This window comes from Apodemus sylvaticus, chromosome 20 (assembly GCF_947179515.1).
Source record: "Apodemus sylvaticus chromosome 20, mApoSyl1.1, whole genome shotgun sequence".
Taxonomy (NCBI): Eukaryota; Metazoa; Chordata; class Mammalia; order Rodentia; family Muridae; genus Apodemus; species Apodemus sylvaticus.
The window spans coordinates 48,902,875-48,927,953 of NC_067491.1; the positions used below are offsets into that span (position 1 = coordinate 48,902,875).

General features: G+C 47.7%; 1 protein-coding gene across 4 annotated transcripts in view; it reads left to right on the forward strand.

Moving 5' to 3' along the window:
• The window catches only part of Txnrd1 (thioredoxin reductase 1), a 39,679-nt gene extending 15,192 nt beyond the window's left edge, over positions 1–24,487 (forward strand). For 2 of the 4 annotated variants that reach the window (XM_052165005.1, XM_052165003.1), the window contains 13 exons: positions 780–902; positions 2,156–2,228; positions 4,029–4,148; positions 6,144–6,286; positions 6,696–6,811; positions 8,911–9,136; positions 11,258–11,350; positions 11,846–11,922; positions 12,272–12,428; positions 12,517–12,624; positions 14,366–14,461; positions 17,265–17,399; positions 22,717–24,487. In XM_052165005.1, the coding sequence (XP_052020965.1) occupies positions 816–902; positions 2,156–2,228; positions 4,029–4,148; positions 6,144–6,286; positions 6,696–6,811; positions 8,911–9,136; positions 11,258–11,350; positions 11,846–11,922; positions 12,272–12,428; positions 12,517–12,624; positions 14,366–14,461; positions 17,265–17,399; positions 22,717–22,779 (1,494 nt within the window). In that variant the 5' untranslated portion in view covers positions 780–815 and the 3' untranslated portion in view covers positions 22,780–24,487. The remainder of the gene's footprint in view (positions 1–779; positions 903–2,155; positions 2,229–4,028; positions 4,149–6,143; positions 6,287–6,695; positions 6,812–8,910; positions 9,137–11,257; positions 11,351–11,845; positions 11,923–12,271; positions 12,429–12,516; positions 12,625–14,365; positions 14,462–17,264; positions 17,400–22,716) is intronic. The other 2 variants (XM_052165002.1, XM_052165004.1) reach the window with 1 other exon arrangement.
• Positions 24,488–25,079: the final 592 nt, after the last annotated feature.

The following is a 25,079-nucleotide window of genomic DNA, read 5'->3' on the forward strand; positions in this document are numbered from 1 at the left end:
GACCTCAGCCCACTGATCTGTCTCTGACAAGAAGGTAAAGGTGATGATGCCAAGTCGTATCGCTGACACTATTAAAACCATGCCGCGCAGTTCCATTTAAATAGCCTCACGTTGTGCAACCGGGAGAATTTCAGGACAAGTTCAGTGTTTCTGTGTTTTGTTTTCCCCCAAATTAGGGAGACTTGATTTTAAAACCTAGTTTAAAAACTCTAGGAAGGGGGCGCTGGTGAGATGACTCGGCAGACAAAGGTGTCTGTTACCAAGGTGATAACTTGACTCCAGATTTCCCTCTGCTTTTTACAACCATGCTATGGCAGGTGTCCTCCCCCACAGACAGACAGACAGACAGACAGATTAAAAAAATCAGGTAAGGTCGGCAAAAAGTCCCTGGGTGGTCAGTATGAAAATATCATAGTGAAAACCATTATGGATAATTAATACATGTCTGTTAAATACTAAATTCTGGGGGAGAGAGTGTTAGCAGACTTGGTTTAGCTGTAAGTCAGCTTGGAGGGCTGTCTGTAGAATGGGCTAACCGGAGAGTAGGGAGAGGCTTGGGAGGGGTGCTGGGATGCAGTTCTCTTTGATACTGGCCTAGATGCGGAGAAGGATTGGTTTCCCTTCAGGAAGCCTGGATGTCTCCGTACAGAGCTGAAGTGAGAGTCTACATTTCCCCTTTGCATATGGCCTGAGATTGCCTTTAAAAAAAATTTGCCAAAGCTTTTCAGACATTGCTGCTTTTCACTTAAGTCCTTTTCATTTTTGTTGTTTTCCTGCAGCAGCACAAAAAAGGCCAAGTTCAAAAGCTGCCAACCATGAATGGCTCCAAAGATCCCCCTGAGTCCTATGACTTCGACCTGATCATCATTGGAGGAGGCTCCGGAGGACTGGCGGCGGCAAAGGCAAGGCCATCTGCTGTGGTGTCTGGTGACGGTTAGGGTGCAGTGCTCCCTCCCGGGCACAGTGCTCCCTCCTGGGTACAGTGCTCCCTCCCCGGCAGCTCTCTGCAGCCTCTGGATTTGTCCATCCAGGCCTGTGTGCTTATTCTTTGACAGGGTATATGCAAAGGGGCAACTTCATAAATTACTTTTCCACACTGAAATGTTTCCTGTTCTTAGAAAAGTTCTGAGCCCAGTGATTTAGGGTATACTTTGTTTCATTTGAAGTCTTATCTTGTGTTTCAAGTATAGTAAAGGTGTGTGGAAATGGTTTGAAGTTACATACTTTTTTTTTTAACTAACATTTGATTTTTTTCACTTCTTTGATTTCTGTAATTACTATTCTGCAATGAACAGTTAGATTTCTTAAAACTGATTTGCCTCCAGTGTTTATAGCATGATCTGAGAATGACCAGTCTCAGTCCTGGGTCTGACTGGGAAGAGACTCTACCACTAGGAAAATCCCTCAGGAGTGAGGCTTCTGGCTGCCCGCACCCTTCCTCTTTGTGAATGACTCCAGGCCTGCCAGCCTTTCCACTAAGGCGGGGCCTTCGTCAGCCAGTGAAGGTGGATTCATGGGCCCTTCCAGTTGACTCCGCAGTAGCACGTGGCGTGTCGCTGTCACAGTGACTTGTTTGAGGGACACACAGTCCTTGCTCCCCATTGTCCTTTGCAAGGCCCAGTGTCCAGTGTCCACACTTCTTCCGTGAGAAAGAAATGTTCTCCACAAGAAAGACAATTTCAGAAAAAGAAAACAACCCCCGCCCCGTACTCTGGTAACGTTCTTAGATAGAACTAGGTAAACGCAGAAGTTCCTTTTAAAGATGTCGCTTCACAGGGTCCAGGGTGAGGCAGGCGCTTTGGGCTGTCGGTCAGATGGCTGGCCTTACCAGGTGGTTATTGCCACTTGCTTGGAAATGGACAAAGCGTTTTTCAGATTTGTGTGGTGTCTGAGGGGAGTCATGCGGGAGTTAGCTGGGGCAGCCAGCTGTTGGTAAGAATGGTGCAGCTGTAATCGTGTAATCGTCGATACGTTCAGTGTCTCGGCTTTTGTCCTAGAGCTGAACTAATCAATACTAATCAATAGGTGTGTTAGGTTCCCAAACTTCATCTGTGACTAGCTGTTCCTCAGGCTTCAGAGCGTGATACAAACATTGTGGGTGTTTGCCCGAGGTCCCGCTCTATGCCTGGCTCATTTGAATAATTTTGTTTCCCAGGAGGCAGCCAAATTTGACAAGAAGGTGCTGGTCTTGGATTTTGTCACGCCAACTCCTCTTGGAACTAGATGGGGTGAGTTTCTGAGATCCTGCACTCGGTTTCCCCTGGTTGGGATGCCAATGGTTCTTAAAAGCCGACTTAATAAAAAAAAAAAAAAACAGCCAGTAGGTGGTGGCACACACCTGTAATCCCAGCACTTGGGATACAGAGGCAGACGGATTTCTGAGTTTCGAGGCCAGCCTGGTCTACAGAGCGAGTTCCAGGACAGCCAGGGCTACACAGAGAAACCCTGTCTTGTACAAAACAAAAAACAAACAAAAAAAAAAAAAAAGAAAAGAAAAAAAAAACCCCAAAGATTAGAAATGACAAAGCCCAACTCTTCCCCGTGACTTGAGTGAGTTAAAGGAATTCCAGTTAAGTGCTGCAATTCCAGTTAGGTTCAGCAGAAACCTTGGCCGCAGGCTGGCTCAAAGGTCGACCTCTCTGTTATCCAGCAGAGTTGACGCTTTCTAAGCCTTCCCCTGCATTCAGATAGTTACTGAAGGCAGCAGTAGCCTTCTGAGTCTTGCTGAATTGCACGTTGCCTGCTCATTCAATGACTGTGTACCAATGACTTGTGAACCAGGAGCATGGGGCTGAGGCAGTGAACTCTGTGAAGAAGTTCCTGCCCCCGTGGAACATAATAATACCCTTTAGTGGGAACTTGATTCTCGGGTGGTGAGTGGTGCAGAAAGAGGGGCCCTCCTGGGTAGAGAGCTTTAGTTATGTGAGCCGTAAGGCAGGGTTTCTGAAGAGACACCCACTCAAGGCACTGCCGGAGAAGATGGGGCAGATGTGCTAAGGCTGAAGCAGAACTTGTAGGCAGTATATGCTAGCGTTGCCACTGAGTAGACTCCAATGGCCCGAGGCGGGTGAGAGTTTTCTGTTGTATGAGCCGGGCGTGACTAGAAGTGAAAGTGGAGAGAAAGGCCAGCCAAACTGTACGGCACTTTACAGGACTTTACAGGAGGACTTTGGGCTGATAAAGGCAGATAATGAGGGCCTGCAAGGCGTTTGAGGCAAGAGAATGATTAGTACATTTTATAAAGAGCATTTGCAGCTCGCATTAGCGTGAGGCAGTGGCAGTTCAGCCAGATAAGACGACAGCACAGTCTGTGAACTCATGTATCCGCAAGTGGCTAATGACACTCTCTCTGTTCCTGGGGTGGATCCAGTCCCTGACCTGTGGAGTTTGGACTTGATGGTGACACTGCTATTTTCAGAGGACAGGCCTTGAGCTGTGAACTCTGGGAGCCACCTCCCTCCCTGCCTGAGTTTCCTTCTGATGAAAAGCAGTGACCCGATGTGCTTAGGGATTGCTATTTTGGAAGAGAGGAGTTTTAACATGGGAATTCTTTGGAGAATCAGGGAAAATTTTTGGCTGCTTGCCCCAAAATTCATATAAACATCAAATTCCAGATGTATTTTCAGACCTACATCTAGCCACACTTAGTATGGCGACCTCTTGATCATTTCTGTGTGTAGGTAGGTAGATTCAGTAGCAGGTATAGCTTTAGACACAGGGAAATTGCAATCTTTGCATCACTAGTGACCATTTTGAATCTGGAAGTTATAGAAATTTCAGAAATGTGTTTGTTTCAGAATGACTACTTTGCTCTCTGTATCTTAGGCTCCATGACCTTAGAAACGCTGTGATGCTTGGGAACAAACTTTAATAATAGTATTGGCTACATTAGATTAGGAATAGCGATGGTGGTGGTGGTGATGATGATGATGATGATGATGATGATATCATCTCATTGCATCTTAATACGCTTTGGCTTCTCTGAAGGCTCCGCAGTGGGCTATGAACTGACTTCTTTGTTGTTGCAGGTCTCGGAGGAACCTGTGTGAACGTGGGCTGCATACCTAAGAAACTGATGCACCAGGCAGCTTTGTTGGGACAAGCTCTAAAAGACTCTCGCAACTATGGCTGGAAAGTGGAGGACACAGGTGTGTGGGGAAAGGAGGGGCTCAAAAGCTGTGGTCTTGGCTGGGTGCCAGCTGGATACCCGGACCTAGGTGAGGCCTGCCGGTCTCAGGTCAGCCCCGGTGAGCCTCAGGGCTCTAACTTGTCAGCTTTGAGAAGCACTTCATGAGTCCTCTGAGCTCACGGGGTGTTGCGCCCACTGGCACTCAGTGATGTGGGCGGTACTGAGTACCAATCGCATGGCACACTAGTTCGAACCATTGGCTCTGCGTGTTAAGAGGCAGCTGCAGCCGGGCGGTGGTGGCGCACGCCTGTAATCCCAGCACTCTGGGAGGCAGAGGCAGGCGGATTTCTGAGTTTGAGGCCAGCCTGGTCTACAGAGTGAGTTTCAGGACAGCCAGGGCTATACAGAGAAACCCTGTCTCGAAGAAAACCAAATCCAAAAACAAACAAACAAACAAAAAAGCGGCAGCTGCAATTCTCCATTACTGTGACTCAGAGGACTGACCTGAATTTCAGGCTTGCCTCTTGTCACTTGCTAGCATTGTGACAAATCTGCTATCTACTGATTTACTTAAAATACAGTGCTTTAATTTAAAATAAAGCAATCAAAACCAAACTCCACCCGCATAGGAAGAATAGATGTTGGTAAGATACTGGTAATTATTATAGATGATTGCCTTGTGGCGCAGGGCGTGTACTGACCTTTCCATCCCTGGTGGACAGTGAGTTCTGCTCATCTGGGGAGCAGAGGCCAGCGAGGCTTTCGCAGGCTCCCTAAAGTGAGGTGATCGCTTAAAGAGGGCTCTAGTTCTAACGTGTCATGATGTGTGAATCAAGTGTCTGTAGTTTATTCGCTATAAAGCCACAGGCCGGCTCTTGTGCAGTCCTGCTAATTCAGGACACAGACCTAAGTGTCATGGGTTCGGTGCCATCTCGTGCTCAGTGTGTTGGAGACTTCATTTTCATGAGAGAAACCTGTTTGTGTTGTTTCCTCTTCAGCCATGAGTGATTTGTCTTCTCCCAGTCTCCTCAGTGTATTTGATCTGTGCCCTGTTTTCTTTAAGTCATTATAACAATGATTACCAGTCACCAAAGGTGGCTGTTGGTTTGTTTTTCATTTTGAAGGTGGGGTGGGGTTGTTTTGTTTTTGAGACAAGGTTTCTCTGTGTAGCCCTGGCTGTCCTGGAACTCACTCTGTAGACCAGGCTGGCCTCAAACACAGATCCACCTGCCTCTGCCTCCCGAGTGCTGGGATTAGACACATACTGTTTCTGAGACGGAAGTGTTCCTCTGTCGTCTTCACTGGCCTGGAACGGACTGAGGAGCTCAGCTGCCCTCTCAAGTGCTGTAGTAGATATGTGCCTGTCAAAACAGATTGATATTTATCAGTTGAAAATTTGAGATGCCGGGTGTACTATCTTAACCTTAAGGATTAATTTATAGAATGGAAATTTTTCTTTTTACCAAGTAAGGATTTGGGGACAATGAGAGTCAAGCTCTTTGACTAAGGAGCCAGCAAAACTTGTTCACAAAGCAGGTGTTGAGACGCTGCAGGCTGGCATGCGGTTTCTGTGGAATCACTCAGCTCTGTTTTTATATCGCAAAAACAGCTTCAGAGGACATGCAAATGAATGTGACTGTATTTCAGTCAAAGTTCACTCACCAAGATGATGCCAGGCCTGCGGTACCCAGTCTGCCCTCACTGAGCATGCCCAGTGACGGTGTAGTAACCTACACCTGGCTAGAGCAGGAGGCTTTGACTCTGTTAAGATGCAGACCTAAGCCTTAACAGTACCGTTTCCCACAGTCAGTGTTTATAATCCAAAGTAAACTACCGGTTCACTTCTTGATAAAGGTAGAAAGAATTTGTGTTGTGGTTTTAAATCCTGGACACAAGAAAGTGGCGTTTATGCTCCAAGAGAATTTGTTCTTCTGGGTTGAAACTGCCTAGCTCCGGGTGGGAGTTACCTCAGCCAGGCAGCGTGAAGGGCTAAGCGTCCTCTCTCCTATCACAGTTAAACATGACTGGGAGAAGATGACAGAGTCTGTGCAGAATCACATCGGCTCGCTCAACTGGGGCTACCGAGTGGCTCTCCGGGAGAAAAAAGTCGTCTATGAGAATGCCTACGGAAAATTCGTCGGTCCGCACAGGATTATGGTAATTGGAAAGCTACGATCTATGCTCCTCCCCTGCCTTTTCAAAACAGCTTCCATTGGTGTTAGCAGAGAAAATCTCTTCAAATGTGCTTTAGGAAATCAAATAAGGTGCAAAAAGTATGGCCACCGTGACCTTATTTGTCTAGTTTGGCCACTTGGCAGCTACGCTTCTTGGGGCCTTCTGTGGGTCAGGGGAGTGTCACCCACCTGGGCCAGATTCCTTGGATGTGAGGGAGACTTGCTCTCCTCACTCACTGTAGCATTATTCCTCAAGGAAGTCCTTCATCTGCTCAGTCTTTAGTTTCTCTTCCTGTTGTGGGAACGAGGGAGACATTGTAAGAAGTGCCCTTTACCAATTATAGGTTCTAAGGGATAGTCTTGCATTGGGGTTGACATTGTTTCCTTTGCAGGCAACAAATAACAAAGGTAAAGAAAAGATCTATTCAGCCGAGCGCTTCCTCATTGCCACCGGTGAAAGGCCTCGCTACCTGGGCATCCCTGGAGACAAAGAGTACTGCATCAGCAGGTGGGAGAAACAGGCCGAGGCTGGCCTGCTTGGTTCTTTACACCCACCCGGTTCATTTCGTGGACTTAGGAAAGAATTCTTTGCCACGATTATCCTGGGAGGTTGAAAGAAAGAGAATCAGGGACTGACAACATCTTAAAGGTTACAGACCACAAGCATTGGTCCTGCTGGTCCTCCTGCCAGGCAGAGTGACCACATTACCCTGGCAACATAATGCAGTTAGATTGACATTTCTCTTTGGACTTGATGTGTATTTGTAAACCAGGTGGATATTTTGTAACACAAACGTGGTCTCCCTAGGCAAGTTTATTTTGTGCAGAGAACAAGGACCATGTTCCTTGTTAAGACTTAGGGGAGTGGAAACAAAGGGTTAGCTCTCTGAGGCCTTGGCCCCACTGAGGGACAGTACCCTGTAGAAGGGCCTTCTAAACATGTCAAGAAAAAAGATGTTTCCCATCAAGGGATAACACTACCAATACTGTTTTTGAGGAGTTTTAAATGATGAAGTCATTAACATGTATTGACAGTCCTTGCTGTTTTGGATGCTTTTTTGCCTGGGAATCTCTGGATTCCTTCTTTTAGGAGTTGGACTCCTTGACGCCTGGTACAGCAGCTCTGGTGTTTCCGTCCCTACTACCTGGGATGTGTGCTCTTGGTTAGTCGTTGGGCTGTTGTAACACAGTGACCAACTTGGGGCTTGCCACAGTTCTGGAGGGTCAGACGGAAGCTTGAGGCACTGGTCGTGGCTGTGTCCCAGCTCATAGGTGGATCTTTTTTTTAGTGGAAAGGACGGTAGCATCATTGTGGAGTTCTTTTATAGACTCTGGTCCCATTTGTGAGAGCCAGATTGTTTTTATACCCTGTTAAATCATCTTCTAAAAACCTACAAAGCCGGGCAGTGGTGGCACATGCCTTTAATCCGAGCACTTGGGAGGCAGAGGCAGGTGGATTTCTGAGTTCGAGGCCAGCCTGGTCTACAGAGTGAGTTCCAGGACAGTCAGGGCTACACAGAGAAACCCTGTTTTGAAAAACTAAAAAATAAAAAGGAAGAAGAGGAGGAGGAAAGGAAGGAAGGAAACCTATTAACACCAACACACTTGGGGTAGAACACTATGAGGAATGTTAATATTTGGGCACACATTCAGATTATACCAAGGTCCCTTCCTGTTTTTTATTTTCTTAGAAATAAGGTTTTCCCTATGTGGCCTAGATGAACTTGAATCCCCAGGCTCAAGCGAGTTTCCTGCCTCAGCGTCCTGAGGAGCTGAGTCCACCAGCATCTATTACCACTATGCCCAACAACTTGCTATTTTGGTGGTGATAGGCTGGTGGGCACCGTGCAGCCCAGGCAAGCCTCAGACTCAGTCCCCAGCTGAGGACAACCTTGAATTCATGGTCCTTCTACCCATGCTTCTACCCATGCTTCTACCTCCCAAGTGCTGGGTCTGTAATCATGCACTCCTTATCCAGCTATCCTGACATGTAATTTTTAACTTCGTTTTGTTTTCCTTGTTTTTTTGGTATTTGAGAAAGGGACATTTCTATGTAGGCCAGGCTGACATCAAACTAAGACCCTCCTGCGTTTGTCTGAGGGCAGGGATTAAAGGTGTGTGCTGCTACACCTGGTCATTTTTATGGTCTCTTACTTCTAAACTCAACTACAAGATTTTTGTTGAGTTAAAAACTTTTTTAACTTTATATTACAAGGATTAGATTTTCAAGGCCTCCCCACCCCCACTCTTGATACTAGATGATCTAGGTAAGAAGGAAAACATTTTCCATTCCAGGAAAGCAACTAAGTATAGGTCAGTGGGGTTTGGGTTTCCACATAATACAAAATGGCTCTGGGGTCTGATGGGTGCTAAAAGTTACACTGTTGGTTGTATGTATTTAGCCATTAGTGTATTTAAAGACCAGCTGGGTATTACCAACAAAGACTAGTATCTAAGACCTTTTAGAATTTTGTCATATGTATAGTATCCTATCAAATGTTTATAATACTAAAAGTTCTCATTCTTAGGAAGTGGAAGATGCTTGCGTCTTTATTCATACGCGAACATTTCCCTTTTTTTCTTTTCTCCCCCCCTTAACTTTTCCAGTGACGATCTTTTCTCCTTGCCTTACTGCCCGGGGAAGACCCTAGTGGTTGGCGCATCCTATGTCGCCTTGGAATGTGCAGGATTTCTGGCTGGTATCGGCCTCGACGTCACTGTAATGGTGCGGTCCATTCTTCTTAGAGGTTTTGACCAAGACATGGCCAACAAAATCGGTGAACACATGGAAGAACATGGTATCAAGTTTGTAAGGCAGTTCGTCCCAATTAAAGTAAGTGGGTTTTCTGTGCTGTGGCTGGTTTTGTGATCATGGTGAAAGGCAAAAAAGCAGACGGACCCTTGAGTGTTAGGGACCCTCAGGAGCGCTGTGCTGATGCAGGAGCATGCACTGACTGCTGCCTCAGCGCTGTTGCTGTGTCCGCGCCATTTACTGCATCCTTTCATGGCGGTGCCCTGGTCTGCTGTAGTCAGGAGTATTCGCATCACTAGAACTCGGAATGCACACGCCCACATGCTAGACTCTCCTCTTCTCCCCTCTCTGCCTTCTGCAGGAAAACATTTTCCTTGGACGCACTGTCGTCATAGACACTGTATAATCAATCCTGTTTCCTCAGAAACAGTTGTTCGTGGCTGGCTTCCCCACTCTTTTCATCTTTGCCGTAAAGGATCTAAAATGTGCCACATTATGTCTGTGACTTAATCACCATTCTCTGAGAAGCGTGGTGACACTGGGCTGGGGACATAACTCAGTGGGAGAACGCGTGCCTAACAAGCAGAAGGCTCTCGGTTCCCTCCACACTGGCGCACGCACACATGCTGCAAGGTCAGGTCCGTCACTTAGCATCTCAGAGCAGCAGTTTCCTCCAGAGTGGCTGAAAGGGGCTTGGTTTTGGCAAAGTTTAGAAATGCTAGGCCAACTGGGCCAACAACTTCTTAGTAAATTAGATTTGTGTGAGAGAATCTTAGTGCTGGCGAGATCCAGTGTTGGGATCAGACTCACTTGTCAAATACTGTCTGTTGCCGAATGACTTAAGGAGAATTCCTTAACCTCTCTAAGCCTTCGTTTCTTCTGTACATTGAGAATAATGGCAGCAGCTGTGTATTTCCGGTGAGGCGCTAGCTAATGTGTCTTCAGCGCTAGAGCACAGCATGACAGGATGCCTGTCTGACCATATTTAGTGAGAGCTGAGCTTTGGATTTCTTGGAAGTTACCAGTACTTCATCTCTGTAGTTCACTGGTTCTCAACCTGAGTTGTGACTCCTTTGGGGGAGTGCAATGAGTCTTTTACGGGAGTACCCTACAACCATCAGAAAACAAGGGTACTTACAGTATGGTTCATAGCAGTAGCAAAATTATAATTAGGAAGTAGGAATACTTTTATGGGTGGGGGTCACCAGAATGTGAGGAACTGTGTTAAAATGTAACTCTTCCTGAAGTATTGTCAACATACAAGGAGTGGTGCACTGTTGTGGTGGCTGGTGCCCTCTCCTTGAGCTCTCACAAATGTGTGTGCAGTAGGTTATCATGAACATATGTGTGCAGTAGGATGTCACAGACATCTGTGTGCAGTAGGATGTCAGTAACGTGTGTGCATCTGTGTGGGATGTTCTTCTCCTAGTTCAGGAGGCTGCTCACTCCCTTTTTTGCATCTACAGCAACTGTCAAACTTGCACTTAGACACATCTTTCCCTTTGTGATTCCTAGGTCTTTCTAACTCACATTTAAGTTCTTATAAACTCCACTATTTTATCAGTGAAAACTAACATTAGTAGTCAAAAAGGATGCTCTGAAGTTGAGTAGCTGTGGCTCTCATCAGTAATTTCCCTGGAGACAGCAGCAGGTGATAGAGAGTGTGCTATGGTGGGTCCGCCTTAGGGATCATCTGTGATGGGTCCACGTTAGGGAGCGCACTGGGATGCGTCTGCCTCTTCGTGTGCATCACTGGGATGCGTCTGTCTTAGGGCTCATCTGTGATGGGTCTATCTTAGGGAGCGCACTGGGATGTGTCTGTCTTAGGGATCATCTATGATGGGTCTATGTGTGCATCACTGGGATGCATCTGTCTTAGGGATCATCTATGATGGGTCTATGTGTGCATCACTGGGATGCATCTGTCTTAGGGATCATCTACGATGGGTCCACCTTAGGGAGCGTGCTATGTGTTCTCCACTTTCTTCCCTACTTTTTTCTCTGTTCAAGAATTACTTGAGAAAAAGCCTCTCAAGCAAGCGTGTCAGTGAGGTTGATAGAAATTGATTCTCCCAATGTTGCTACGTGAAGGAGATGACGTAAAAGCCTTTCAGGGCTGAGTTCTGTTTCCTGAGGACTAAGAAGATGGAAATAGAAGAAACCGCTGACCTTCCTTGTCTGCATCTTTGTTTGCTTTCGTAGATCGAACAGATTGAAGCAGGGACACCAGGCCGACTCAAGGTGACCGCTCAGTCCACCAACAGCGAGGAGACCATGGAAGGCGAATTTAACACAGTAAGCAGCGGCCCAGGTCAGGCTGGGCGTCAGCTATGTACTTCGGGTGACTTTCCTCTCTCTAAAATGCAGCCCATTCCTTGCACATTCTAAGACATTTCAGTTAGTGTGACACTAGAATTTATTTTATCACAGGGATGGCTTCAGCCCTTTCGGTAACTTAATGTCCTGTATGCCAAGTTTCACAAGCAGGCAGAAGTTGATGAGCTAGACTGCCCATGCTCTCCCCTTTCCTCTCCTGGACTGTCACTTAGAGATAATTCAGCCATGGACCGTGCACTTGGCTTTTAAGCTTGCCTGCCTCAATTAGGGTAGCAACTCCCTTTCTTATAAGGAATACCAAGAGATGTTTGCTTTGTCCTTTCAAAAGACTTGAAAACATAAAAGGTTTTAGCTTTCTTAAACTCTTGACTTTTATTAATGAAAGGTGTTTTTCAGGTCTGTGTTGAAGAAGTTTATGCAGTGGTTTTGTCAATACTTTATTATTTTTTTCAGGTGTTGTTGGCGGTTGGAAGAGATTCTTGTACAAGAACTATTGGCTTAGAAACCGTGGGCGTGAAGATAAACGAAAAGTAAGGAGACCACACAGGGTTCTCACGGCGTCCTCCCTCCGTTTTGCTGGTAAAGCTAGTCCAGGGCTGGGCATTACCTTTAGGCATTGGCTGCTCAGTGCTACCAGATGGCGGTGTGCGTCAGGTTGTTCTTATTTAGGCCTGGCAGTCTGACCACTATGTGAAAGGCGTTTTTCTTCTATTTTTCAAACACATTTCATACTTGATTTTAAAGTAGTAGGCAGGCTTTTTGCTAAGCAGTTTGAGTCCTGTGCGTGGTTTTGTTGTTTTAGTAATGGGAGTATTGCTCTCCTGGGGAGGAAGACGATGTAGTTTTTACTTCACTAATAGCAGCAATTGATGGTTACAGGACCGGGAAGATCCCCGTCACGGATGAAGAGCAGACCAATGTGCCTTACATCTACGCCATCGGCGACATTCTGGAGGGGAAGCTGGAGCTGACGCCCGTAGCCATCCAGGCGGGGCGATTGCTGGCTCAGAGGCTGTACGGGGGTTCCACTGTCAAAGTGAGTTTTGTGTTGTCACCCGCTGAGACAGTGGTTTCTATCGTCGTCATTTTGCCTCTCTTAATTATTTTTTCTCCATTTGACACAGTGTGACTATGACAACGTCCCAACGACTGTATTTACTCCATTGGAGTATGGCTGTTGTGGCCTCTCTGAAGAAAAAGCTGTGGAGAAATTTGGGGAAGAAAATATTGAAGTAAGTGCTTTTCCTCTTTTCGTATTGCTTTTTTCAAAGTCAAGGTGGTTTTCAGTGGGCAGAGAAGTGCAGTTGAATGAGCGTGCCTACTGATTTTTAAATTTATCTTATTTTTTAAAGGTTTACTTTTAGCCGGGTGGTGGTGGTGGTGCACGCCATCCACAAATAGGCAGGAGTTGCTAACGAGCTATATATGAGCTAAAGAGAGGCTAGGACTTGAACCCAGGTCTTTTTAACTGCTGAGCCTTGTCTCCGGTCTATGGCCATGGTTATAAACCATTGTCCACTTTTATAATTACTCTTTGAGGATACATTGTCTGTCAAAGCATTTAGCAGCTGGATGATGTAAGAGCACTTCAGTGCAAGCTTAGGGACCTGCGTTCAGATCCCAGCACTCACATTGAATGCTGGGTCTGGGTGTATCAGTGGGTGGGGCAGGGCGGGGTGGGGTGGGTGGGACGGGCAGGCAGTATGGACAGGAAGAATACTGGGCCTTTCTGGCTGCTAGCATCACCAAAGAATGGTGGTTCAGGGGAATAAGGCGGAGAGTAATAATAGTGCTTGTGTAATAATAATATATATTATACATATAATGGTCTTAAGGCTTTTTATCTTAAGATATTTTTATCTTAAGGTTATTAGTAAGCAAGTCATGTTTCACGCAAATAGACTTTGAAATTTTTACTTTCCTTACAAAAGTGATAGATTTGCACCAAAGAAGTTTTGAACAACCCAATTAAAGAAATAGGACTCAACTACTCCCAGGTGCTGTCTGTAACGTAGTCCTTTGGGAGGGTTTCCTCAGGCTTCCCGTGTGTGATTTTACAGTGTGTTGCATCTTTGTGTGTCAGACCACTGGTCTGGGTCCCCAGCTTATATCGAAGCTCGTGGTCAGAGGAAGGACAGTCTTGGACTGTTGGTCTTGCCCAAGACTTCAGACAGAGCCTGTCTCCCAGCTCTCCTGCACCTCCTTCCTTCCTCCTGTGCTGTCCACTAAAGGTCATGGAGGTTTCTGGAAGCGGGAAGAAGCGTCCACTGGGCGGTTGCTAGGGATGTCCCTGCCATCTCACTGGCTTTTATTTACGGCAATCATTCCTCTGAGCCAATGATTCCCAACCTTCCTAATGCTATGACAATATAGTTCAATATAGTTCCGCATGTCCTGGGACCCCCCAACCATAACATTATTTCAGTGCTACTTCATAACTGTAACTTTGCTATTATTACAAATCGCAGTGTAAATGTCTGATAGTCAACACCAGAAGGGGTTACACCCTGCAGGTTGAGAACCATTCTTCTTCGTTAACCAGGTGGTGTCTTTGTATTTTTTTCTTTTCTTTTTCTTTTTCTTTTTCTGAAACAACAATATGTCTGTTAAGTCGCTCTGGCTATCTTAAAACTTCCTATGTAGACCAGTTTAGCTTCAAACTTTGATCTACCTGCTTCTGCTTCCCAAGTGTTGGGATTAAAGGTGCATACCACTGTGCCTGGCTTGTATTTCTTCTTTCTTGATTTTCTTAGTCGGTTTGTTATATTACTTAAGGTTTACTAATCATGTTGAAATAAGCAAGATTAGTCAGAGGGGTTTTGACAACAACATTCCAAGTTAGTTGCCTTTTGACCAAGTCAGTTTATTCTGTGAACTTACTCGACAGCGCTAATCATGTAAGTACCTCCACACCTATTGCTGGACAACATCTTACGTGAGGAAATGAGTCTGAATTGTGCTTGTGTCTTCCAGGTTTACCACAGTTTCTTTTGGCCGTTGGAATGGACAGTTCCATCCCGGGATAACAACAAATGTTATGCAAAAGTCATCTGTAACCTCAAAGACAACGTAAGTGCAGTGGTGGTTGGTGGTCTTTGTGGAGGTGTGGAGCTTTTGAGATAGCTCAGTATGGACCATGAGATGTGTTAGCATTCCACCCAGCCCTGTCCACAGCCCCAGGGGCGGCGTCTGAGGCGAGGCGAGGGTCTGGGCTCTCCTGCCTGCTGCCCATTCCACTTTCCTGCTTCGGGGCCACTGCAGGGAGTGGGGACACACCTGAGTGAGGAAGGGAGTCGGGGGACAGTTGGAGCTTCTCTGTGTTGATGAGTGCAGAGTCGTGAAGTCCTCTGCTACCTTCACATACACACACACACACACACACACACACACACTCGGGATGTAGCCCCTGGCTACACTAGTGACCGTGGCCCGGGCTCCAGATAGGGGATATAGCCCCCAGCTACACCAGTGACAGAGCCTGAGGGCAGACTCTTCCCCCTCCTCGGGATTCCAGACCCATAGTGGGAGAGATTGAATACTTTTGTGGTTTTCAAACTTTCTGACTGTTAACCACACAGTAAGTACATCTTACATTATATCCCAGGTGTGCATACACACATATTCTCTTTCAATATTGCACCAGAAACTGAATTTTTTTCAACATATTCAGCACTTGACCTTAAAAATCCCTTCAGGAAAAATATAAATAAAGCCAAAGCCTTACGTCAAACACTCAAGGAACTTGTTTAGATTCTTAAAATCTTTGGGTTTGTCTGTAATGACATATTTCGTTTAAAAACTACTGTTTTAGATGAGACAGAGATTTTTCTTTTAGAACTCAGAAGGTTTCAGGACGTCTCTGTGGATGCAGAAGTCACCACTGAGGCACATGTTTAGTAACTGAATAGACCAGGGTGGCCCCTGATGGCCTGTGCACTGACAGACATAAGCTGTATTTAAGCACGATGTGTTATCTGACTTGACAGTGACTGGGCGACTTTGTTTTTAAACAGAGGTTAGTGCTCCCCGTGTGAAACGTGTAAATACACACTCACACATAGAAGTGCGTACTGCTCAGCTCTCGGGTCAGTGACCACCAGCCTCTTCTGTGTAAGAGACCAGCAGTGCACATACAGGTCACAGCACTCTGGTCCCTGGACACGTGTACCACCATTAGTCTGTGCTGAGATAGTGCGACTACGACTACAGGTAATTCTTATCTGCTAGTTCTGCCCATTCTGGGGCTGAGGAAACTGAGTCCAGAATTGACCTAGCAGAGCTGTTAGATCCCAGCCCGTGTCGCAGCCATGCCAGTGACAGTCACTCCCTGCTCATGTTTTTTACTGTCTTGGTTTTTCATTCCTTCTTCGGAAGTTGTTGTCTCTCTCGACCCTTCATGGTTTTTCCTTGCTAGGTCTCTCCTTACATATAAACATTGCACGGTGCTTTGTGACTGAGTTGAGAGAGATTCCTCAGTAAATGGAGGTGGGCACCTTTTACTTTAGTGTCATCTTTTGAGAGGACAGGATGTAGCTCAGTGGCAGAGGCCTGGTTTAGTACGCTGACAGCTCTGGGTTCAAATCCTGTCACTGCATAGAGAAAACCCTGACTAGATTTCTTATGTTCTCCTACATTATGATATACATTATGATAGTTTTTTTCAATGATTTTAGGTATATAGCACATGGGTGGACCTTACTCATCTCCCAGCCCCCAGCTGCCTGATGTAGGTTATATATCAAGACCGACGGCAAAGGTGTCTTCAATGATTTCTAAATATTTACGAACAACTCATTTTTTTATAGTTACTTTCTTACTTTTATTTCCTGTGCATTGATGTTTTGCCTGCATTTATGCCTGTGTGAGGGTGTCAGATTCTCTGGCACTGAAGCTACAGCAAGTTGTGAGCTGCTGTGTGGGTGCTGGGAATCGAACCTGGGTCCACCGGCAGAGCAGCCAGTGCTCTTAACCACTAAGCCATCTCTCCAGCCTCAGAGGTTCCAGTTTCGTACAACATCTTTTTTAATGGTTTTTATTTATCCTTTGACTTTCTAACAAAGCCTCTGCACGTGGGCTGGCAGCCCATGGATCTACGTTGCTTCATTTCTCTGGTCTGGTCTGTCAGCTCTGCAGATGCACCCACTGAACCATGGAACGGTGACGTGCACGAGCTTTCTCTTCTTGGCAGAGATAATCTGGGCGTGGGATTTAGATTTTTCTTCACAACCAATAATTCCCACACAGGTATTTCAGTTTCTAGGCATTTCCCATCTGTGCCCGTGGAAAGGTCTGGACAGTATCTGAGTTTCTCCTGTACCCAGAATGTCAGCTAAATGATCTTGAAAGTTGAGTGACGGCCCGGTGGTGGCACACTCCTGTAATCCCAGCACTCTGGGAGGCAGAGGCAGGTGGATTTCTGAGTTCGATGCCAGCTTGGTCTACAGAGTGAGTTCCAGGACAGCCAGGGCTACACAGAGAAACCCTGTCTCAGAAAAACCAAATCCAACCCCACCCCCCCCCCCCCAAAAAAAAGAAAGTTGAGTGACTTCTCTTAAGTCTTAGTCACCACAGAAAATGGTCAGTTTCTGACAGAACCTGAGAGACTGCCCTATCAGCATGGTCTGGAAGGGCTCTGCAGCTAAGGAGCTGCGGGCATACACTTTTCCTCAAGTTTGTGTGTTCTCCTCTAGCTTGATGCTCGCATCCCTGTACCTGCCTGAGGGAGTCCTCACCTCCTGACTCCGCAGCACACTGTGGGTCTTAGTAGCCCAAGACCGCCATTTCCATCAGAGGCTTCTGAGAACAGTCTGTGGAAGTACCAGGGCTCGAGGGAGAGACCAGCTCACCCACGTCCCTCTATTTTGCATCTTAGGAACGCGTCGTGGGCTTCCATGTCCTGGGTCCAAACGCTGGAGAGGTGACGCAGGGCTTTGCGGCCGCGCTCAAGTGTGGGCTGACCAAGCAGCAGCTGGACAGCACCATCGGCATCCACCCGGTCTGTGCTGAGGTGAGTCAGGGCACTGCCCCGCGCCACGGAAACAGACCTCTTTCACTTTGATGACGGTATGACCTACAGTGTTTCTGCGGTTAGTGGCTTGGGAAAGCCTCAAGGCTGGTCATGGGGTCTGCCTCTTGAGCTGTGCGCATCTAAGAATGACCCTGGAAAGTGATGCTTCTGAAAGTCTGAGCAGAGGATAGTGAGCTGGAAACTGCCTGGTCCGGGCCGCACGGTACCAGTGTCAGTACTGGCTGTCCCCATCATCCAGGCCTGAGGACTGTGACCAGAGAGGGAACTAAGCCTTGTGACATGGAAGGACTCGGGGTGGGTTAATAATGGCAGCTTTTATCTGTGTGCCGTAGCCACATGACGTGCTTGTGTGTGTGCCTTCTTACTGGATCCATGTGTGTGCACATAGGTGTGTGTATGTGTGTGCGTGCGCGTGCAATTCTTACCGGATCCTATTCTGCAGCTCATAACTGGTTGGTTTCTGTTTGCACTTGTGTTTGTTGTACAGCTGACCTCTTGGTTGAACAGATGTCAGCTTTCAAAAGACTCAGGAAGGAAGGGGCTGAGGAGATAGCTCAGTGGGTAAAGTGGTTTTTTGCACAAAACAGGACCTGAGCACCCTGGTGTGGTGGCGTGCTTCTGTAACCCCAGTATGGGCGTGGTGGGTGAGGGATGGGGGAAGGGCACAGGTCGAAGGTTAGGGAATGACGATACGTGGATCCTGGAAGCAGGTTTAGTGAGAGACTCAAAATGTAGGTAGAAAGCAACAGAAGGGCTGGAGAGATGGCCCAGCGGTGAAGAGCACTGACTGCTCTTCCAGAGGTCCTGAGTTCAAATCCCAGCAACCACGTGGTGGCTCACAACCATGTGTAATGAGATCCGATGCACTCTTCTAGTGTGTCTGAAGACAACTACAGTGTGCTTATATATAATAAATAAATCTTTTAAAGAAAAAAGAAATCAACAGAAGACATTTAAAGTTTCATAAGGCCTCCATACAACCACAAGTGCATACATGTGCATATGCACGCGCGTGCACACACACATCTTAGTGTAAAGTGCTAGAGTGCTTGCCTGGGCATGCATAAAGCCGTGGGTTTAATCCCAGCGCTACATAAATGGGGCTTGGTAGCAGACTCCTGCCATCCTCGCCGAGGTGGCGGCAGGAGGCTCAGAAGTTCAGAGTGCTTCTCAGCAACAGTGTGACGTTGTACACGGTATAGGCCACAGAGCCCCACATTTTAAACAAATGTAAGCACAGCCGTGGGAAAGCACCACGCTTCTGTGTGCCCTGCATCTCTGTCACTAGGAATGCTGTTCTCCTTCAGACTGACGTGCGCTAACCTGATGGGAAACAGGCACAGCAGAGAGGTGGTGGAGCACGAGTCAGAGAAGCTGCTGGGTTTGACAGTTACAAATGTCAAGATAAAAATTATTTCCAAAAAATTGAAGAGTGTATATTAATACTATTTTAATTAATTAATTAATCGAGGCAGGGTTTCTTTGTATAGCCTTGGCTGTCCTTCCTGGAACATCCTTTCCCTACTGGACTAGCCTCAGATGCGGACATCCACCTGCCTCTGTCTCCTGCCTCCCGAGTGCAGGGGGTAAATGCTGCTCCACCACACCCTGCTTAGATTCATCGTCTCGGGCCATATCAGTTTTCCAGTAACGTGTCACAGATTGTCTGCATGGGAAAGGCGCCAGTGAAATTTTTTTAAATTTTTTTTTTTATTTTTTTGAGTATAGTAGCAGTATCACAAACAGGCTTAATGTGAGAAAATAGAAATTAGGCTCGCAAGATACCTCAGCAGTTAAGAGTTTGTAGCTGTTTTGCAGAGAACTAGAGTTCAGTCCTCAGCACACATGTCGGGGTTCAAAGCCTCCAGTAATGCTAGCTCCAGGGGGGCCCGGGTGCTTGCACACACTTGGCATTTGGTCACATATACACTTAAGGTCATAAAAATAAATAATAAAATCTTCTTAAAAGAAACAACAGAAATATCTCTTCTCCCCATTCTGGCCACACTTTCTCCACTTCCGGCGTCCCCACCTCAGCTTCCTGAAATGTCTCCAGACTGTTTCAGTCCGTCCTACCATGGGAAGGGAACTGAGGGGAACACTGGAGTACAGTGGAGACACTGAAGACAAATTTGAGTCAATACTGGCAAGACCTCTGACTTAACTGTCTACGTGAGGGCCTACTGTGTGTACCAGGCACGATGTATGCTCTGTGTCAGCTGTTTTCTTTCCTGAGGAACCCGAAGGCAGCATCTCCCAGTGACAAACAAGGATGTTGAGGACAAATTGCAAGGACTTGGCCCACGGTTTCCTAGCCTGAGTTGGGATCTTATTCAGCAAGTGAATAAGTGAAGTCTGGCATGTCTCCGCTTCTCAGCTTGGCTTAAGCTAGGGACAGGAAAGCCACTCACAAAGCACAGAGGCAGGGGGTGAGGGTTTGCCAGTGGAGCTGCTGCATCGGCCTGCTGCAGCTGGACAGGTAGCTCTTCCTCCCCAGGGTCCTTCACACACACAGGGCGCAGCTGACTGCCGTGTGTGCCTGCGTGGCAGAAGCCGAGTAGGTTTTATAAAAACAACTCAGGCTGGCTTTGTTGTTAGAAACGTGAGCCATTTGACAGTTTTAGTTAATAGAAACCTGGCGACAAGTTTACATCCCTTTTAAATTCTCATCCTTATACGTTTTATTGAGTTTCGCAAGTGTCAATCCATTTTGATGAATTAGAAATAATTGTAATTAGGAACGGGTCCTGAGCTGGCGTGGAGTGTCCCCGTGGTCATGCAGCCGGGCCATCTGCTGCATTGCCTCGGAACCTGGAGTGAGCTCTTCCTGCTGCTGCCTAGAGGAACTCGGGAAACAGCACAGCCCGTTGTCCAAATCTCTGGAGCGATCACTGCAGACTCGTAGCTAAAGTTCATCCTTAGGCAGTGCGACTTCCCTCTGGGATTTCTATAGGAAACTAGACTCTTGTTCTGGACGATTGGCGAGGCCCAGGGTGGTTCCAGCCAATCGCCTTCACTTGGGAGGGGAAAACCTAACACAAAAAGAGCATCTTAAGACATCCCTTCAGATGCCTAATGCCTTAACGCACAGGCTGCATCCTGGTGGGAGAAGGAAATTGGGGATTCCAAGCGGAGCCCTGTTTAAACTGCACAGTGAGACCACATCTCCAGAAAACAGAGCAAAGCCTGCCTTAAAATGCTTCTAGAGCTTCGGTTTTGTTTTGTTTTTTAAAGTTTGGTCCTTTCCCATTCTAAAGACAGGGTGGGGACCTCCTGGGGCACCGAGGAGCCTGGGGCAGGTCTGGAGGGTCCTGGGTGAAGCTCTCAGTAGCACTTGAGCCCATCCCCGTCCTGGGTTCCGTGTGCTGTCGCTGTTCACCGATAAATATTTCTACAGACATTCTAAAGCAGCGATACGAGGGTGAAACCCGTACAAGTCGGCCCTTCAGTGTTTTCACTGCTCTGGCGTCAGCCAGGGCTCAGTCTCAACCTGCAGCCTCCAGTGCAAACCCCCCATAACAGCTCATTTTTAAAAATTCCTCCTACTTCTTCAGGGACTAGTTCTTACCCAAACCTTTTTCTGAACCCCAAGAAACAAAACAAACTTGCCGGCTGCCGGAGCCAAGAGTCTGTTCAGATAGACCCTCTTGGCTTGATCCTTTTCTTCCGTCGTCAGCACGCAGAAGACGGTGGCGGATGGTGTCCTGATGGCTGTTTGCAGAGTCCCGCATTGTCGTGTGCCCAACCCCCACCCATAATGCCCATCTTTTTTAAACAAAGGAGTTGGTTCCTTTTCAGAAGCAGTTGGGCTGGCTCGCTGCCGTTAGTGTTGACTGTTGGCGAGCTGCTGAGCCTGGTGGGGTTGGGTGGGCTGCGCTTTCCTGCAGTTACAGAAGGGTTCATTCAGCTGAGCGCTTCAGGGGGGCTGTGTCTTTACTACTGAAGGCTAAGCCAGAGCAGAGGCTTTTCTGGGGATTAGAAATCCCCTTTCGCTCAAAGGGTGCTTGCGGGATTCCGGCTGCTGTGGTCAGTGCACATCGAGATGGCCTTGATTTCCCGCTCTTTTCTTGTCTTACATACTGGTGTTCACCTGTGAACACTGGGACTTGGAAGGCTAAGATGGAAGGAAGAATTGCCATGAGTTTGAAATCAATCTGGGCTCTAGAGTCAGATCCTGTCTCAGATAAGTGGACAAATAAGTTAGTGTTCTAAGAAACCAATAGTTTTTTTTGTTGTTGTTGTCGTTGTTTTTTGTTTTTTCCTTTGAGAATCAGTGAAGGTATATTATTTGGCCAAAAAAAAAAAAAGTTTCAGAGTGTCAGCAGAGATCTATGCAGCCAATGTCATAGCTGCTTCCTCGGGCACGCTTCCACACACACGGGCGCCTTTGGTTAAGGAGACTCTGCCTGGCAGGGTAGGTGGAGGAGCCTCCTGGAAATGGTGTGAAGTCCCCAGGCCTTGCTGACATTTGATCTGCTTGGAGGATGGAAACAGTGCACTGTTGCTAGCTGTATAACCTTTGTGGTAAAGTCTTTAGGGAATGGCCTGGTGAGCGAACCCTGGAACTTTAACCCGCCCCCCCCCCCAAAAAAAAATAGCCCAGGGGAAGCTCATCGGTGGCCATGGTCAACTCGGCTTGTAGTAGAGTGTCATCTGAGGAGGAGGAGGAGGGTGTTCTGGGTCGTTCTGTGTGTGGGTGCCTCTGAGATTGCACACATCCTGTGTCGTCAAGGAGCCACTGACACGATCAGCCCTGAGGACCTGACTGCAGAAAGCTAAGGTGAAGCCCTACAGGGCTTTCTGGCCATCTTCATGTTGTCTGTGTGTCAGGGCGGGGCAGCCTGTAAGGTATCTGCAGGGTCTCACCACACGGTCTCACTGCATCTCAGCTATGATCAGATGGCTACAGAACAGAACCGGGGCACGGGAACCCTGTCGAGGAAGCCAGAAGGGGAGAGGGCGTGTGAGACCAACACGAAATGCTACGGAACAAGGTGGTCAGTTGCTCCCCCAGCCTCCCCATTGTACAGACTGAGCTCCGGTCTGTGGGTTGGGTTAGCTTCCAGTGTGTGAAGACATGGCCGACAATGCCTCTCGCCACCAGATGTCTGCACACAGAGGAATCGGCTCATTTTAATGCAGCTGTTCCTTTTATCCTCTGGCCCTCTTTTTGGTCGTCTTGGCCGTCCCAGTATTTGAGTTCCGATTATTTCTCGTGTCACCTAAACGCGGCGCGATCTGTGAACTTGTTCGCTCAGGAGTTTGAAACGCTCTGCCTTCTTCCTCTTTCCTGCAGATATTCACGACGCTGTCGGTGACTAAGCGCTCTGGGGGAGACATCCTCCAGTCTGGCTGCTGAGGTTAAGCCCCAGTGTGGATGCTGCCGCCCAGACTACAGACCGTCGCCTCGCTTCCTCGCCCACGCCCAGGTGAAGTTCAGGTCCTCGGCGCCAATTCAAGGTGCTGTCCTGAAGCCACCAGGTCCCCTGGGATCTGGTGGGTAGGAGGTGGCAGGTCTAAGGAGGCTGCAGCATTGCACTGGGGTCACCATCACGGACTCAGGCTCAGATTCGTCAGAGCATCACAGCGATGCGTCCATGAAGTCACCAGCCTCAAGCCCAAGTGGTGGGCAGTGACGGAAGAGCTGCCGGATCTGTGAGCTCAACCCTTCCCCGTAGACTGTCTTAGTCTCGTTTTCAAGCTGTCTGATGTCAATTCTGTTTTTCTTTTTTCATCCATGGGGTTAATGATACTAGAGATAGGGAATGTTAGCAATCAGTTTTTGTCTTGGCTGGAGCACCCGCATCAGTCTTTACTGTGTGGAAGGGGGTGAGATGGCTTACGAAGAGCCAAACCAGTTTATCCTGAGAAAGACGAATTACCCTGTGACTAAAATACACTGTTGTTACTAACCTGTGTAGCATTGTCTCCTTTAATAAGCCTTATGTCCCAAACGAGAAAAGCCATGGTCCACTTCTGCAAGTTTCCCCGCAGTGTGCGTCACCGCCACAGCTTAGCCAGGGAGGTGGCGACTTGGCCAATCTACGTCATCTCCGTTGCACGGCTCTTAGAGCATCGCAGCAGAGGCTGACCAGCAGTGAATGTCTTTCCTAGTACAATTATTGTCTTCTGATCTAAGTGTGCTGAGACGGTTCTCAGTGGGAAACGCTTAATTTGCTTTAAACTTTGTGTTTTTTGTGAGGTGGATTTCGTTTTAAGCTTGTGTCCCATACATTCACAGGCAAGTAGTTCTTTGTCCGCACAGCATCTACATCTTCTGAGGTAATTACTTTCATAAGGAAGCTGTTCATAACTAAGTTATTATTATTATTGAACCCAGGTGGATTTGAAGGATTTTTTTCATTGTGAAACCGAATGGTTTTTCTTTTCTCTGTCCCATGAGCCCTCAGGACCTCTGGCGGGGCAGCCGGTGCTCTCCCAGCATTGCTGCTGCGACTTTACGGTGTAGTTGAGCTCCTAGGTTACGTGATGGTGAGCACGCCGGCTGGGGGGCTATGCAGACAGGCTTCCTGCCACTCACAGCCGTCAGGCCTCCCGCCCTGGCCCTGCTGCCCCCTTTCTTGTCCTCGCCTCTGCCCCTCTCCACCTGCAGTACTGAGTGGCGTCTCACAGTTCACTTTGGGGCCACCTCAGGGAACGGGTTTGCCTGGTGTCCGGCCAGCAGCACCTACCCTGCCCCAGAGGCTCCTTCACATCTGCACCCCCACTCCCCATGTGTTGAAAACAGTGGGGAGAGGAGAAAGGACCAGGGAACCAAGGGAATTGACTGACTGTTCAGTTGTATTTATTTATTTTTTAAGGTTTTTTTTTTTTCCTCCCAAGTCTGCCAGTCTCTGAGGTCAGAACAACAGACAGTGTAGGGTAACTGCCTAATCATGTGATTCTTTTAGTGGAATGAAATGTTCTGCCCCCCACAAGAAGGAGTATACTTTGTTGTTTATATTCTATAATCGCACAATGTACTGTAATGCAAATTCCAATTTCATGTATTTTTATTACAATTTTTCTGGAAAAAAATGTGAACCAATAAAAGGTATTGATGCGCACACGTGCCTTCTGCCTGAGTGATGTTGGGGGCCTCTCTGACACTGCAGAGGGCTGAGTGAGGCTTTGTATCGAAGGCTGAAGTCTTGTCAAGTACTGTGCCTCTGTGGTGCCGTGCTGTTGTCCGGGCAGCATCAGCGGAGGGTGGCCTTGCAGGCTGGTGACTCTTGAGTCCTGACTGCTCTGTCCATGTAGGCGGGGGCTGTGTACCGGTGTAGGGATGCGGGCTCCCCGGGTATCTGCGGAGGGAGGCTGCCCGGCTGGGGCGGGGTGCGTGCTCAGAAGGCAAGGCCATTTTGGCGTGGGCCCCGTGTACCCGTAGAGGAAGCCTGGCTGCTCCTACACGGTGGGTTTTGATAAGAACAGCCTATGCTTTCAAAGCTTTATTACAGAGAAGTAGGAAAAGAGAGAGAAAGAAAAGATAGAGGGCTGAGAGCTGGCCATGGCCACGTGGAAAGGGGAGAAGAATGGGAGGTGGGGGGCAGGGGGACAAGAGAGAGCGAGGAGGGGCCTGGCAGCCCCTTTTATAGTGGGCTGGGTTGCCTGGCTGTTTCCAAGTAACTGTGGGTGGGGAAAACCTGGCTGTAGCCAGGT